Genomic DNA, 17,836 nt, shown 5'->3' on the forward strand with positions numbered 1-17,836 from the left:
TGTTCTTGACTCTGATTTTGAGGTTTTGGCTTCACTGTAGGTTTTAATGTCAACCACCTGGATATTGCCCCCCGCTATGCCAGCATTCTTATGGGGATCTCAAATGGAGTGGGAACCCTCTCTGGAATGGTCTGTCCCCTCATTGTTGGTGCAATGACCAGGCACAAGGTAAAGTTCTCCTTTGTGGCTGTGGGTTACAGTATCAGAGGACTGGAGCACTAACACAAACTTGAGATTTCAAAGCTCTATCGCAGTCTGTAAATGTGTATGTCCTTGACCTTGACTGAGTCAGCTGAACTTCTTTTATTTTTATTTTGTTCTTCTGATTTTCAAATCATTGCTTATCAATGGCACCAAGGCTAATTGTTGTTTTGTTCTATGTTTTTTCAATTGAGGAATAAAAGTCTGGGGAGAGGGGTATGGGCCTTAGAAACTGTTTAGAGACACAAAGAAGAAACTGAGGCAGTCAACTTGGGATAAATGAGTTACTGAAGATTGTTTTCTCATTCTCAGTGATTAAACTTTATAACCTAATTCCATCCATTGCTTAGCATGTTTCAGCATGAAAAGATGAGTGTTATTCTACTTCCTTGTTAAGAATAAAATAAACAGGACATTAATAACCTACCCAGTTGTTACTGAGCCTTTGTGAATTTGGACTAGGGTAAGTGATAGAGGCAGATCCATCCAGAATTCAACCACAGCCCACGTGATTTCTTTATCTTTGTCACTGAAACGTCTCAAGATGCTGCTTTCTGCAAATAAAAATTCTCTGATACCATGGGATTATTTTCCCCCAACTATTTTCTTAGTTGGATTGCCTATTACAAATATAACTTCAGAAGTTTTTTCAGCTTCCTGCAGAAGAAAGTGTGAGAGGGCCGGGCGCGGTGGCTCACGCCGGTAATCCCAGCACTTTGGGAGGCCGAGGCGGGCGGATCACGAGGTCAGGAGATCCAGACCATCCTGGCTAACACGGTGAAACCCTGTCTCTACTAAAAATACAAAAAAATTAGCCAGGCGTGGTGGCGGGCACCTGTAGTCCCAGCTACTCAGGAGGCTGAGGCAGGAGAATTGCGTGAACCCGGGAGGTGGAGCTTGCAGTGAGCCCAGATCGCGCCACTGCACTCCAGCCCGGGCGACAGAGTGAGACTCTGTCTCAAAAAACAAAAAACAAACAAACAAACAAAAAAAGGCGTGAGATAAATTTTCTTACTTTTTGACAGAAAAGGAAGGTAGGATTTTATAGGCAGGGAATTCATGTTTTCCCTCTCTGTTCATGGAATTATAGGATTGATAACCTGACTGTTAAATCCAAGATATTTTCCCCCAACCTTAGACACAAATTCCCATTATTTTTTGACATACTTTTTTTTACACTGAAAATATGATTATAAATAAACTTCTTGCCAGTCAAGGGTGAGAACTTTAATGGCTCAAATATTGTTATGTATCCAACAACAAGCAAGAAGGAGACTTCTGATATTTAAGACAGCGGGTTCCTAAAACAAGTTTAATTTAGCTGACTATGTGAAGGGAAACCCCATTTGAATATTCAAAAAGCTATGCAGTGGTGCTGCATGTATTAATATTTTTATGTGCTGTTTATTTTAAAATGTATTTTCGTGTAATCCCAGCACTTTGGGAGGCCGAGGAGGGCGGATCACGAGGTCAGGAAATCGAGACCATCCTGGCTAACATGGTGAAACCCCGTTTCTACTAAAAATACAAAAAATTAGCCGGACGTGGTGGCGGGCGCCCAGCCACTCGGGAGGCCGAGGCAGGAGAATGGTGTGAACCTGGGAGGCGGAGCTTGCAGTGAGCCAGGATGGCATCACTGCACTCCAGCCTGGGCGACAGAGTGAGACTCCGTCTCAAAAAAAAAAAAAAGTATTTTCTAAATTAAAAAAATTCATATTTATTGTCATGTCTAACTTTTATATTCATTGTAGTCTTCACTTTCATTTTTTAAGTTTTTCTTTTAAATTAGGTTTGAATCCTGGATGGTGCTTCTGACACACATCCTCCCTCCCAAAGAACAGAGCATTGCCTTCCAAATGGGCAGGTGCTTTTCCCCAGTAGAGGCCTCCAGGACATACTGGTAATCTCTGGTTTTAGTTAAAACATTAATTGGCACTTTATTTCCTTATTTAGACCCGTGAAGAATGGCAGAATGTGTTCCTCATAGCTGCCCTGGTGCATTACAGTGGTGTGATCTTCTATGGGGTCTTTGCTTCTGGGGAGAAACAGGAGTGGGCTGACCCAGAGAATCTCTCTGAGGAGAAATGTGGAATCATTGACCAGGATGAGTTAGCTGAGGAGACAGAACTCAACCATGAGAGTTTTGTGAGTCCCAAAAAGATGATGTCTTATGGAGCCACCATCCAGAATTGTGAAGTCCAGAAGAAGGAATGGAAAGGACAGAGAGAAGTGACCCTTGATGAGGAAGAGCTGACATCCTACCAGAATGAAGAGAGAAACTTCTCAGCTACATCCTAATGTCTGAGGTGCACTTCTGTCTTCTCCTTACTTTAGAACCAGAAACTATCCATACCTATTGCCTTTCTTTTAGCCCAGCTTGTCAGAAGTCCAAATATGGGGGGTGGAGAAGATCTACCCAGCAACAAGGAAAAGAGAAATACTATCTTTCAATGACACGTATAGGTAAGGAGCTGTGCTCAGCTGGTAACATAGTTGATAATACATATTTTTTGAATTGACAGTTGACCCTTCTCTCAAAGAGCTGAACTTACTCAGAAAGGAATGACTAGACGAAAAATGAGACAATACCATGTTGTTCAAAGAAACAGTGAAGGAAATGGGGATGTTTGGTCAGAAGGAATGTAAACAGTAGCAGTAGCTGCCACCACATCTCTAGGGTAGCCATGCAGAGGAGGGCTTCATATTCCCAATAAACCCCACGTTGTGGCAGGTGCTTTATAAACACTCTTATTTAATCTCTGCACCTTTATGACACACATTTCTTATCCCCATTTTATAACCAACGAATCTAAAGCAACAAGAAATGAACTTGCTCAAGGTCATCTGCCAGGGTCAGTGCTGAGATTGTTGAAGCTCCCAATAGGTGGCAGTTTTTGGGAAGAAGATTTCCATTCAGTGTAGGGAAGACATTTGTAATAATGAAAACTGACAATGGAGTAATTGTGAGTAATTCACCATTTTAGCAGGTGTCAGGGAAGGGAAACATTTGGGTTGATGAGGCAGAGGGGATTCAAATGTGTGAGAGGCTAGATTCAAAGACCCTCAGTGTTCTATGTTATCTGAGGAGTCAAATGGTTCTGTGACTCCATAGTTTTTAAAGTAGTAAGGGTCACAGACTACATCAGAGATTCAAATAGTTTTTTTAAAGAAAAGCTAAGCAAGAGAGCCAAATTTTTAGGAACCTGATGGTCAAAATGGCTGAAAGCAGTAAACAAGAGTTTGGTTATTAAGTTTCAACTTTTCGTAATATTAAGAATGTAGCTAAATGATGTCCCAAATTACTTGTAAACTTTTAAGACATTTAATAATTTAAGAAGTAGGTTCATGTGTTTTCTTAGGTACAATTCTCCTGAAATAATTTTCTATTTAAAAAAATGTATATCTTTAGCCTTCTCTGCTGGAGATTATAGTAGGAAGTTTCATCAGATTATACAAAATTATGATTTTGTATCAAAAGTATTCATGATGACTCTATTTGGAATGATATTCAGGGAAATCACAATAATATAGCAGTAGTTATACAGGGAAATCCTACAATGAAAACATTTGGGACAATTAGACCTACAGTTACTGTTGAAAAATTCACCTTTGATTGCATAAGGCAATTACATGGATACTTTTAGATATATTTAAATTTTTAACATTGACATCTAGAGGGTTATTTGAAAATAAAATTATTTTCCTGTTCATTGGTTTTGAAAATTTTATTTCTACTTTCGGAAGAAAGATATAATATGGAAAAATTACAGATTTATTTGTAATTTATTATTGTAGGGTGTTTTTTTTTTCTAATTTCTCCCACATGTATTTCTGGTCCCCAGTAATACTAGCTGAGTTGTAGTGTATTTTATAAACAGAATAATCTTGGGGAAAAATTGTGACTCTTCATTAAATAATATTCTTTATGTCATTAGCATACAATTTATGTTAGTAGACATCTTTAAATCTCTTTAATGAGTGAATCCATGCAAGCCCTATAGAACAGTTCCTAGCATGCAGGAAATGCCCAAGTAAATAGCTGTCATCATCATTATCATCTTTTAACATTTTGGGGGACTTTCCAGTTGAAAAGAAAACATGCTATGTCATTTTTATCCATTATCCCTGGAACTTATTGTGAAAGTTGTGCTGTTTGCTAAGTAAAATAAAAAATAAAAAATTAGCAATTTATGATAGCCAGTGTTTTATTTTGTGTGTGTGTTAATAAAGTCAAATAATTGTATTTTAAAAACTCATGATAATCCTTAGGGTAGTAGTATATATATTGTGACACAAAGTTGTATTTATCGCATCGTTTGAAGTTGATGTCATGTGCAGAAAATCCACATTTTTCCTGTAACTTGCCCTTATGATATGTATTTTTTAAAAATGAAATCATGGATCAATGTGTTAAAAACTAGAAAATACATTATTTTGTTGTGATGGGTTTTTCTCTGTGTAGGTTGCAATGGATAAATAATTACATTTTAACACCAGACAGATGCCATTTACAAGTCATTGTACATTTTGCTGCAAATGTCCATTTATAGGTAAACTCATGGATGCAAACTGTGGATTCTAGCAGGAAGGGAAGGAGGCCTATAGGTGCAGGGTTCTTGAGACAAGAAAGATCTGATGATCCTTTCCAAAAAATCAAAGTTTTGGAAATTCCTTAATATGCCAAGAAAAGCAAGTGTTAGAGAAATAATGACCCATTTGTATCCCTGTCTTGATGTTAAATTCAACAGGTAAAAATTGGAATCTGTATTTCTATCTCACTCTGCCTCCTCCCAACCCCAATAAATCTTTTTCTTTCTCTATTTTTTATCTCAGTTAGTCACATTATCCTTTTGCTCAAGCTAGAATTCTTAGAGTCATCCTTGTCTTAAAATTTTTTCCCCTTCTCTTTTTTCTCTGCCAAGTTCATGTAATTTAATTTTCAATCTGTAGATCCATGTCTTACATCAGCTTGGGAAAACTCTCTCCATTACCTCTTAATATACTGCTTTTGCTCCATTCTCTCTCTCCTATTTTTCTAGGCATTCAGTTATATGTATTCTAGACGTATGTAGGTGTCTGACCACCTGTTTTGTATTTTCCAATGCTTTGCCTCTTTATATGTTATGCTGGATATCTTCTCCTGACTTATTTTTCAGTTCTTTATCTCTCTCTTCAGTGAGGTCTAACCTGTAAAAATCCATCCATTGTGTTCTTAATCTTAGTGACTGTATTTTCAGTTCTAGAATTTTTATTGGTTCTTTTTCACTTCTGCTATGTCTTTTAAAAAACATTTCCAGCTCCTTGCTGAAATTTTCAATACCATATTTTATTTTCTGGGACATAGTAAGCTAATGGTTTTAAAGTCTGCTCAGTGCCAATATTTGGAGACCATATTAGTCTCTTTTGTTGTTGTTGGTTTTGCTGGTCCTTATTCATACTATCTTAACTGCATCTATGCCTGGTTTTCCTTGATTTTATCAGCCATTGCATTTGAAAAATTATTTGTAGAAATAATTTTTAGCAATTTTAGCCATGAAATAGTGCTTCTTCTTTTTCTTTTTTCTTTTCCTTCTAGGAGATCTTTGTTTGCTTCTTTCATGAGCCTAAGGGCATTAACTGTCTGGGATCATCTTAGTCCAGTTGCAGGGCCTTAGGTATTTTGTGCCATCCAGATGATTTGAAGCTGGACAACAGGATGTGTGAAGGCTCTTTTACTTCCTATTCACCCTTACTGCTAGAGCATAGCACTTAAGGGTCCCAACCCGCACTACAATGTTTTAACCGGAGTCCAACTCTTGTCCCCAAACCAGGCCATCAAAGACACCGCTCAGCTTTGTTAGAATTAACAAACACTGGCTTTGTTAGAATTAACAAATTCTCCCAGGAGAAAAGTGGCCTCAAATGTCCGAGTCACTTCTCTGGATTTTCATCTTCTGTCAGATGTCAGATGGTAGCCTGGAAATTTTTCACTACCATGTTGGCTTTCCAACGCTTTTGAGAGAATTAATTTTTTTTTTTTTTTTTTTTTTTTTTAGTTTAGCTTTCCTAGTAGGAAGATTGGTCTGAATTACCTAGTCTACCATTAATAAACGCTGAAATATCTTTTAATTTTAACTTCACAAGTTCTCTCAAACTAATCTACCTCCTTAGGGGTAGTGTGGTAATAAATTAAACTTAGATCTCAGTAGTTTAATATAGCAAATGTTTAGTTCTCTCTTGTGTTACAAGTTGAAAGTAGGTTGGTTGGGGTGGAGTGGAGTGGAGGCTTGTTCCAGACAGTCACTCAGGCATCCAGGATGTATTTTCTCCATTCAGCATCTTGTAGTCAATTATTGGGAACATATAAATTCTGATATCACCATGAATGGGAAAAGGAGAAGGAAGCACACTGGGTTTTACTGCTTCACTTGGAAACAACACAGTCACTTTTGGTTGCGGTCCATTGACCTATGCTAGCCGCATAGCCCCAACCTAACTTCAAGGGTGGCTAGAAAACAAAGGGGAACACGTAGATAGCTGAGCAAGCATGAATTACACCTTCCATTCAGCTCTAGCCTTGGTTCAGGGTCTTACGAATTCTCACTTAGCATATTGAAATAGTTTTCTAACCCCAACTGTCATAAATGATGTAAACTTGCTATGTGTCATTCTGAGAGATCTGAACTAGGTTGTAAGGAGCAAATCTTTGTAGCGAAAGGGGCCATGAGCTTCCTCCAGGGAAGACCGGAGACCTCAAAGATATCAATTCCCTGGAATAAAATAGATTCTGGATGATTCTAACTTGAATTAATAACCACATGGGCCAAACTAAAGGGGCAGGGAAGTTGACTTTTCCTTTAGATTACATGTAGTACTATATCCCAGGCCTTATACTAAGTCCTTTTCATACATAATCTCATTTAATTCTCATGGCAACCCAATGAGAAAGGGTTAATGATTTCTTCCCAAATATTTATTAATAAGTAAATGGTATTTCAGAGAAGAATTTAAAGTCAGGTCCCTAAAGGCCATATTTTAATCTTAATTCTTAATTAAGACTAATAATCTATTCTTAATTTTTAAATTCTTTAACCATAAGTCTAATTAAGATCAAACTCATATTTTAATCTAATCTTAATTAAATCATACTCTTAATTCTTAACCTTTAATCTGTTCTCTATGGCTTCTACTGGCTAGCAGTAATTCCAGACAGTGGTGTTCTCAAAGTCAAGAGTGTTCCAGTTATTTCAGTGAAGTATGATCAAAGTGATGGAATGAGCTCTGGCAGCTTACTCTAGACCCAAGGAGATAGGGACAGGTGAAAAACCAGATGAATGTGTGAGATCTTTCTTCTCATCAACTGCTGGACTGCAGCGGGACGTGAGAACCAGGGGCCCCTGTATTTCCCCTATTTCCATAGCTACACAGATAGGTAAGATAGGAAAAAGTTGAACCCAATGCTTACTGGGTGTGTTTGTGTTGAGTGAGGGTTCGTTTGCAAGGGGCTGATTTTTTCCCCAGGAATCCCAAGTTTAGACACAACAAACATCCAGCCACACAGTACATGTCTTGCATAGATGGGGTGCTCAACCAATATGGTCTTCAAAATCTGATGTGGTGTTTAAGGAGATTATGCTGGTGATGGCACTCAGGTTGTCTTGTTAAACATGGCAGAACAAATGCAGTCATTTCTAGCCGATTTCTAAAACTAAAATAAAAAAACACATAAACTTGCCAGGACAAAGTGAAAGTGGGAGAAAAATCACATTTAGAAAGCTGAATGGGGATGCATGAGTCTTAACTGACTTCAGCAGAACTGAGTAAGAAAGAAGAAAGCTCTTTCATGTTACTGTACCCAAGAAAGGTTTAAAATGGAAGGTACCAGCACCAGGTACCTCTGGAGGACAGAGTGAAGAGAGTGGAGTGGGGTTGAGGAGGACTGAGAACATAAGGACTGGCTGAAAGTTAACATTACCAGATTTAACAATGCTGTTGAAAGTGCATGTAAGAAGCAGTTATCACCCCAGATCTCTCTTCCACCAGCTCAACCAAGAAACTGTCCCTCCCCATACCTACTGGAAAACAGGAGGTTCATTTTCTGGATGTGGGCACTATGGATTCAAGAACACCCATAATAGCTGAGTATCAGCTCCAAAGGCTAGAGAGTTTAGTCCATTTTGGTTACTGATATATCTCAAGTATCTAGAGATGCCTGGCATTTAATAGCCACCTGGAAATTATTTTTCAAATGCATGCATGAATGAATAAATCTTGTTAAACACAGGGAAATTAATCAAAAGTTTGCATGCTGAACACTGAAAACTTCCAGCTGCCTTGTTGGGCTGAGCTTCCAAAATGCTGCCAGTCAGAATCATATCCCTTAGGCAGGAGATTATAGGATTCATGGGATGAGTGGTGGGAACTCACATATAAGTAAAAGGGCTTATAACTATTGACATTTGGGGGTTTCCCCATCAAAATAAAATGATCTTTGCCTAGTCACTCCCTGTAGGACCTACCTACCAAGCCCTGCCCAAGGGAATTATTCATTCATTAATTCACTTATTCATTCCACAATTTTTTTTTTTTTTTTTTTTGAGACAGGATTTCACTCGGTCATACAGGCTGGAGTGCAGTGGCACAATCATGGCTTACTGCAGCCTTGACCTCCTGGGCTCAAGCGATCCTCCCACTTCAGCCTCCTGAGTAGCTGGGACTACAGGCATGTGCCACCACGCCTAGCTAAGTTCAACAACTATTCAGCACCTGTAATGAGCACCTCTAAAATTCTAGGCACTAGGGCTAGAAAATAAATAAACAAAATAGGTCTCTGCTCTTATGGAGCTTATATTCTGAGGGAAGACACAAAAAATAAGGCTGTTAATGAGTAAAACCAGGACACAGTATGCCAGTGCTAAGTGCTGAGAACAAACATAAAACCAGGTAAGGGCGGTGGGGAATATGAGGGATGATGTGTTAGGTCAAGTGTCCAGGGATAATGTGATCTTTGAGTAGAGAACTGAAGGCTGTAAGGAAGCAAGTCAAGTGCATTTTGGGGGACAGGGTTCCAGGCAAAGGAAGAAACAAGGACAAAGGCCCTGAAGGGGGGACATGATGGGCATATTTAAAGAACACTAAGTCCCTTAAGGTACTCGGGTTCTGGACATGTTTCGAAGGAAGAGGAACATTTTCTGAGAGGCAGAAGACTGGGGAGGAGCAGGACAATACTGGGGGAAGGAACTGGGAATTTTGACTTGTTTGATTTTAGAGCTTTCCTTGCCTATTGATATCTCAGTGGCAGTATCAGGTAGGCAGTGGAAATACAGTCTAGGATTCAGGCCAGAAGTCAGAGCTGGAACTGTACGTTGGTAAGTCACTATCACATCACAGCTGGTCTGTAAAGCCAGAAGACCAGATGAGATTGTCAAGATTCCAATACAGAGAAGAACACGAATGAGCCCTGGGGACACTCCAACATGGAGAAATCAGGAAGATGAGTAGGAGCAAGTAGAAGAGACAGAAAAAGGGAGATAGGGGGTGGGGGTGATGGAACCCCAAGAGAGTGGTGTCCCATGGCCAAGTGAAGCAAGTGTGATGTGGAGGAGTGCATGGTCCCTGTGTCAAAGCCTCTGTGAGATCAAGGAAGATGAAGACTGAGGATGGGCCATTGGATTTAGCAACATGGAGATCACTGGTGCCTTGACAGTGGCAGTTTTAATATAGTGGTGATGACAAAAACCCTGAATGGTATGTATTTAATCAAGATGATCATTTTATTTTCTTCCTCTTACTTATGAACAGACAGCCAAGGATTGCCAGATAGTTCAGGGAAGTTTCCAATAGGAAAGACAGAGATGAAAACAAAAACAAAAACAAAAACAGAAAGAAAGGTAGTTGGAGGAAACCAGATATCACAGGGAATAGAACGAACCTGAACTTCAAAGAGAAGAAAAGATACTGCATGCTTGAGACAAAAATAGAATTATAGTTTCAAAAAAGGAAGATACATTCAGAGGAGAAGAGATTGGGCTAGAGAGAATCTTGAGTCTAGGAGGTCAGTTAGGAGTCTATTACAACAATTTAGAAATGAGGGCCTAGACTAGGGGATTCAGGGAATGGAAATGGGAAAAGAGGCTTGTTATAGAAAACCTAAAAACAAAAAATTTTTTTTCTAATTGGGTTTGGTGGTGCACACCTGTAGCTCCACCTTAGGAGGCCTAGGCAGGTGGATGGCTTGAGGCTGGGAGTTTGAGACCAGCCTGGGCATCATAGTGAGAACTCATCTCTACCAAAAAATTAAAAAAATTAGCTGGGCATGGTGGCATGTGATTGTATTCTCAGCTACTTGGGAGGCTGAGGCAGGACGATTGCTTGTGCCTAGGAGTTTGAGGCTGCAATGAGCTATGATCAAGCCACTGCACTCTAGCCTGGGCAACAAAGTAAGACCGTGATGAGGTCTTACTTTGACCCCTTTGACCTCTTCAAAAAAAGAATGAGGGGGAAACCTCCCCCCTTTTTTCTAAAAAGTATAATATATGCTTCTTGTAGAAAAGCTTCGATATATAGAACATGTATTGAAGAGAATAAAAATGACCCTAGTATTACAGCCAATTTAATAACTCTTGAATTCCTCTAGCAATCCTCTTGCCTCAGCCTTCCAAAGTGCTGAAATTACAGGCATGAGCCACCAAGCCCAGCCTCATATTTAATAACTCTTAACATTCAGGCATGTATGCCACCAGTCTTTTCTCTAAGCCAGAGGTGTCCAATCTTTTGGCTTCCCTGGGCCACACTGGAAGAACTGTCTTAGGCCACACATAACATACACGAACGCTAATGATAGCTGATGAGCTAAAAAAAAAAAAAAAAAAAAAAAAAAAAAAAAAAAAAAGATCACAGAAAAACTCATGTTTTAATAAATTTGTGTTGGGCCACATTCAAATCTGTCCTGGGCCACATGCAGCCCATAGGCCGTGGGTTGGACAAGGTTGCTCTACACACATATTTTTGAACAAAATTGGGATCATACTATAGCTGCCGTTTTCTATCCTACTTTTTGCACTTAACCATATATAATAAGTCCTCATGTATTTAAATATTCTTTGATAACACGATTTTTAAAAATTCACATACAATAAAATGCACAAATCAGGTTTACTGTTTGGTTGATTTTTACCTTTGTATACATATACCTGTGTAAACAGTCCTCAGTGGTAACCACTGTTCTGATTTCTATTATTGTAGATAAATTTTGCCTGAACTTAAACTTTATATAAATGGAATTTATACAGCATCAGCTCTTTTGAATCCTATTCCTTTCCTTCAGTTAATATTTTAAAAATTGATCCACATTTTGTGTTTATCAGTAGTTCATTTTTTAATAGATGCGTCATACTGCATTGTATGGGTATATTAAAGTTTGTTTACTTCTTCTTCCTTTTTTTTTTAAATTTATTTATTATTATTATACTTTAAGTTGTAGGGTACATGTGCATAACGTGCAGGTTTGTTACATATGTATACTTGTGCCATGTTGGTGTGCTGCACCCATCAACTCGTCATTTACATCAGGTATAACTCCCAATGCAATCCCTCCCCCCTCCCCACTCCCCATGATAGGCCCCGGTGTGTGATGTTCCCCTTCCTGAGTCCAAGTGATCTCATTGTTCAGTTCCCACCTATGAGTGAGAACATGCGGTGTTTGGTTTTCTGTTCTTCTGATAGTTTGCTAAGAATGATGGTTTCCAGCTGCATCCATGTCCCTACAAAGGACACAAACTCATCCTTTTTGATGGCTGCATAGTATTCCATGGTGTATATGTGCCACATTTTCTTAATCCAATCTGTCACTGATGGACATTTGGGTTGATTCCAAGTCTTTGCTATTGTGAATAGTGCTGCAATAAACATACGTGTGCATGTGTCTTTATAGCAGCATAATTTATAATCCTTTGGGTATATACCCAGTAATGGGATGGCTGGGTCATATGGTACATCTAGTTCTAGATCTTTGAGGAATCGCCATACTGTTTTCCATAATGGTTGAACTAGTTTACAATCCCACCAACAGTGTAAAAGTGTTCCTATTTCTCCACATCCTCTCCAGCACCTGTTGTTTCCTGACTTTTTAATGATTGCCATTCTAACTGGTGTGAGATGGTATCTCATTGTGGTTTTGATTTGCATTTCTCTGATGGCCAGTGATGATGAGCATTTTTTCATGTGTCTGTTGGCTGTATGAATGTCTTCTTTTGAGAAATGTCTGTTCATATCCTTTGCCCACTTTTTGATGGGGTTGTTTGTTTTTTTCTTGTAAATTTGTTTGAGTTCTTTATAGGTTCTGGATATTAGCCCTTTGTCTGATGAGTAGATTGCAAAAATTTTCTCCCATTCTGTAGGTTGCCTGTTCACTCTGATGGTAGTTTCTTTTGCTGTGCAGAAGCTCTTTAGTTTAATGAGATCCCATTTGTCAATTTTGGCTTTTGCTGCCGTTGCTTTTGGTGTTTTAGACATGAAGTCTTTGCCCATGCCTATGTCCTGAATGGTACTACCTAGGTTTTCCTCTAGGATTTTTATGGTATTAGGTCTAACATTTAAGTCTCTAATCCATCTTGAATTAATTTTCGTATAAGGAGTAAGGAAAGGATCCAGTTTCAGTTTTCTACTTATGGCTAGCCAATTTTCCCAGCACCATTTATTAAATAGGGAATCCTTTCCCCATTTCTTGTTTCTCTCAGGTTTGTCAAAGATCAGATGGCTGTAGATGTGTGGTATTATTTCTGAGGACTCTGTTCTGTTCCATTGGTCTATATCTCTGTTTTGGTACCAGTACCATGCTGTTTTGGTTACTGTAGCCTTGTAGTATAGTTTGAAGTCAGGTAGCGTGATGCCTCCAGCTTTGTTCTTTTGACTTAGGATTGTCTTGGAGATGCGGGCTCTTTTTTGGTTCCATATGAACTTTAAAGCAGTTTTTTCCAATTCTGTGAAGAAACTCATTGGTAGCTTGATGGGGATGGCATTGAATCTATAAATTACCTTGGGCAGTATGGCCATTTTCACGATATTGATTCTTCCTATCCATGAGCATGGTATGTTCTTCCATTTGTTTGTGTCCTCTTTGATTTCACTGAGCAGTGGTTTGTAGTTCTCCTTGAAGAGGTCCTTTACATCCCTTGTAAGTTGGATTCCTAGGTATTTTATTCTCTTTGAAGCAATTGTGAATGGAAGTTCATTCCTGATTTGGCTCTCTGTTTGTCTGTTACTGGTGTATAAGAATGCTTGTGATTTTTGCACATTAATTTTGTATCCTGAGACTTTGCTGAAGTTGCTTATCAGCTTAAGGAGATTTTGGGCTGAGACAATGGGGTTTTCTAAATATACAATCATGTCATCTGCAAAGAGGGACAATTTGACTTCTTCTTTTCCTAACTGAATACCCTTGATTTCTTTCTCTTGCCTAATTGCCCTAGCCAGAACTTCCAACACTATGTTGAATAGGAGTGGTGAGAGAGGGCATCCCTGTCTTGTGCCAGTTTTCAAAGGGAATTTTTCCAGTTTTTGCCCATTCAGTATGATATTGGCTGTGGGTTTGTCATAAATAGCTCTTATTATTTTGAGGTACGTTCCATCAATACCGAATTTATTGAGCGTTTTTAGCATGAAGGGCTGTTGAATTTTGTCAAAAGCCTTTTCTGCGTCTATTGAGATAATCATGTGGTTCTTGTCTTTGGTTCTGTTTATATGCTGGATTATGTTTATTGATTTGCGAATGTTGAACCAGCCTTGCATCCCAGGGATGAAGCCCACTTGATCATGGTGGATAAGCTTTTTGATGTGTTGCTGAATCCGGTTTGCCAGTATTTTATTGAGGATTTTTGCATCGATGTTCATCAGGGATATTGGTCTAAAATTCTCTTTTTTTGTTGTGTCTCTGCCAGGCTTTGGTATCAGGATGATGTTGGCCTCATAAAATGAGTTAGGGAGGATTCCCTCTTTTTCTATTGATTGGAATAGTTTCAGAAGGAATGGTACCAACTCCTCCTTGTACCTCTGGTAGAATTCAGCTGTGAATCCATCTGGTCCTGGACTTTTTTTGGTTGGTAGGCTATTAATTATTGCCTCAATTTCAGAGCCTGCTATTGGTCTATTCAGGGATTCAACTTCTTCCTGGTTTAGTCTTGGAAGAGTGTAAGTGTCCAGGAAATTATCCATTTCTTCTAGATTTTCCAGTTTATTTGCGTAGAGGTGTTTATAGTATTCTCTGATGGTAGTTTGTATTTCTGTGGGGTCGGTGGTGATATCCCCTTTATCATTTTTTATTGCGTCGATTTGATTCTTCTCTCTTTTCTTCTTTATTAGTCTTGCTAGCGGTCTATCAATTTTGTTGATCTTTTCAAAAAACCAACTCCTGGATTCATTGATTTTTTGGAGGGTTTTTTGTGTCTCTATCTCCTTCAGTTCTGCTCTGATCTTAGTTATTTCTAGCCTTCTGCTAGCTTTCGAATGTGTTTGCTCTTGCTTCTCTAGTTCTCTTAATTGTGATGTTAGAGTGTCAATTTTAGATCTTTCCTGCTTTCTCTTGTGGGCATTTAGTGCTATAAATGGATATGAAATTCTGGGTTTAAAATTCTTTTCTTTAAGAATGTTGAATATTGGCCCTCACTCTCTTCTGGCTTGGAGAGTTTCTGCCAAGAGATCTGCTGTTAGTCTGATGGGCTTCCCTTTGTGGGTAACCCGACCTTTCTCTCTGACTGCCCTTAAGATTTTTTCCTTCATTTCAACTTTGGTGAATCTGGCAATTATGTGTCTTGGAGTTGCTCTTCTCGAGGAGTATCTTTGTGGCGTTCTCTGTATTTCCTGGATTTGAATGTTGGCCTGCCCTACTAGGTTGGGGAAGTTCTCCTGGATGATATCCTGAAGAGTGTTTTCCAACTTGGTTCCATTTTCCCCCTCACTTTCAGGCACCCCAATCAGACGTAGATTTGGTCTTTTTACATAATCCCATACTTCTTGCAGGCTTTGTTCATTTCTTTTTCTTCTTTTTTCTTTTTTCTTTAGATTTCTCTTCTCACTTCATTTCATTCATTTGATGCTCAATCGCTGATACTCTTTCTTCCAGTTGATCGAGTCAGTTACTGAAGCTTGTGTATTTGTCACTTATTTCTCATGTCATGGTTTTCATCTCTGTCCGTTCATTTATGGCCTTCTCTGCATTAATTATTCTGGTTATCAATTCTTCCACTCTTTTGTCAAGATTTTTAGTTTCTTTGCGCTGGGTACGTAATTCCTCCTTTAGCTCTGAGAAGTTTGATGGACTGAAGCCTTCTTCTCTCATCTCGTCAAAGTTATTCTCCGTCCAGCTTTGATCCGTTGCTGGTGATGAGCTGCGTTCCTTTGGAGGGGGAGATGCGCTCTTATTTTTTGAATTTCCAGCTTTTCTGCCCTGCTTTTTCCCCATCTTTGTGGTTTTATCTGCCTCTGGTCTTTGATGATGGTGACGTACTGATGGGGTTTTGGTGTGGGTGTCCTTCCTGTTTGTTAGTTTTCCTTCTAACAGTCAGGACTCTCAGCTGTAGGTCTGTTGGAGATTGCTTGAGGTCCACTCCAGACCCTGTTTGCCTGGGTGTCAGCTGCAGAGGCTGCAGAAGATAGAATACTGCTGAACAGTGAGTGTACCTGTCTGATTCTTGCTTTGGAAGCTTCCTCTCAGGGGTATACTCCACCGTGTGAGGTGTGGGGTGTCGGTCTGCCCCTAGTGGAGGATGTCTCCCTTAGGCTACTCAGGGGTCAGGGACCCACTTGAGCAGGCAGTCTGTGTTCTCAGATCTCAACCTCCGTGTTGGGAGATCCACTGCTCTCTTCAAAGCTGTCAGACAGAGTTGCTTGCGTCTGCAGAGGTTTCTGCTGCTTTTTTGTTGTTGTTGTTGTTGCTGTTGTTGTTGTTGTTTAGCTGTGCCCTGTCCCCAGAGGTGGAGTCTACAGAGACTGGCAGGCCTCCTTGAGCTGCTGTGAGCTCCACCCAGTTTGATCTTCCCAGGGCTTTGTTTACCTACTTAAGCCTCAGGAATGGCGGCCACCCCTCCCCCAGCCTCGCTGCTGCCTTGTGGTTAGATCGCAGACTGCTGTGCTAGCAATGAGGAAGGCTCCGTGGGTGTGGGACCCTCCCTGCCAGGTGTGGGATATAATCTCCTGGTGTGCCCGTTTGCTTAAAGCGGCAATATTGGGGTGGGAGTTACCTGATTTTCCAGGTGTTGTGTGTCTCTGTTCCCCTGGCTAGGAAAAGGGATTCCCTTCCCCCTTGCGCTTCCCAGGTGAGGCGACACCTCGCTCTGCTTCAGCTCTGGCTGGTCAGGCTGCAACAGCTGACCAGCACCGATTGTCCGGCACTCCCCAGTGAGATGAACCCAGGACCTCATTTGATAATGCAGAGATCACCTGTCTTCTGTGTCGCTTGCTCTGGAAGCTGGAGACTGGAGCTGTTCCTATTCGGCCATTTTTGTATTTTTAGTAGAGATGGGGTTTCACCATGTTGGCCAGGATGGTCTTGATCTCTTGACCTCGTGATCCACCCACCTGGGCCTCCCAAAGTGCTGGGATTACAGGCATGAGCCACCGTACCTAGCCATTGTATCATTCTTATGCCTTTGTGTCCTCACAGCTTAGCTCCCACTAATAAGTGAGAACATACGACGTTTGGTTTTCCATTCCTGAGTTACGTCACTTAGAATAATGGTCTCCAGTTCCATCCAGGTTGCTGTGAATGCCATTATTTATTTCATTCCTTTTTATGGCTGAGTAGTAATTCCATGGGGGGTGTGTGTGTATGTGTCTATATATATATCTCTCTCACATTTTCTTTATCTACACATTGATTGATGGGCATTTGAGCTGGTTCCATATTTTTGTGATTGCAAATTTTGCTGCTCTAAACTTGCATATGCAAGTGTCTTTGAAATTGCCTTATTAAAAACATGCTTATTGCTTATTTTCCTACTAGGATATGAGCTCTATGAAAGCTAGGGCTTTGTCTGTTTTGTTTATTTTTTCTATGTACAGGGACTAAAATAGGCCTATAATAATGGTTCTCAACATTAACTATACTTTGGAACCACTCAGAGGGTGCACCCCAGCTGCACTCCAGACAACTGGTGGTGCCAAGTGATCTCAAGGTGCAGCTAAGGTTCAGAACCACTGGCCTTGCCTGAAAAACTTTATAGAAGAGATAGAAATTGGACTTAGTCTTAGAGAGAATGTAAGATTTCAACAGGTGGAGGAAAGGCAGCCTTCCTGTCAGGGTGGGCATAGGAGAAACAAAGAGGATAGGAAACGGAAGCTGCACAATGAGCAATGCCAAGAAAAGGCCTGTACACTTGATTTAGTAAGCAGTTGCTACCTTGATTATTCTTCCTGAATTTTCCAAGCAAGCTCTGATTTGAAATATTTTATTCCATTTTCCACTTAAACCAACAAAACATCTTTTAACATTTCAGCATCCAAACCTCATTTCTTTCTTTCTTTTTTTTTTTTTTTGAGATAGGGTCTGCTCTGTTGCTTAGGCTGGAGTGCAGTGGCACAATCATGGCTCCTGCAACCGCCACCTCACAGGGCTCAAGCAATCCTCCCAACTCAGCCTCCCGAGTAGCAGGGACTATAGTCA

At 40.0% G+C, this 17,836-nt stretch overlaps 1 protein-coding gene across 1 annotated transcript in view; it reads left to right on the forward strand.

Annotated features, from left to right (window-relative positions):
* SLC17A8 (solute carrier family 17 member 8) overlaps positions 1 to 4,395 on the forward strand; it is a 64,593-nt gene extending 60,198 nt beyond the window's left edge. Inside the window, exons 11-12 of the mRNA XM_005571986.4 lie at positions 41 to 168; positions 2,155 to 4,395. Of these exons, the coding sequence (XP_005572043.3) occupies positions 41 to 168; positions 2,155 to 2,499 (473 nt within the window). The 3' untranslated portion in view covers positions 2,500 to 4,395. The remainder of the gene's footprint in view (positions 1 to 40; positions 169 to 2,154) is intronic.
* Positions 4,396 to 17,836: the final 13,441 nt, after the last annotated feature.

Source organism: Macaca fascicularis, chromosome 11 (genome assembly GCF_037993035.2).
Source record: "Macaca fascicularis isolate 582-1 chromosome 11, T2T-MFA8v1.1".
Lineage (NCBI taxonomy): Eukaryota > Metazoa > Chordata > Mammalia > Primates > Cercopithecidae > Macaca > Macaca fascicularis.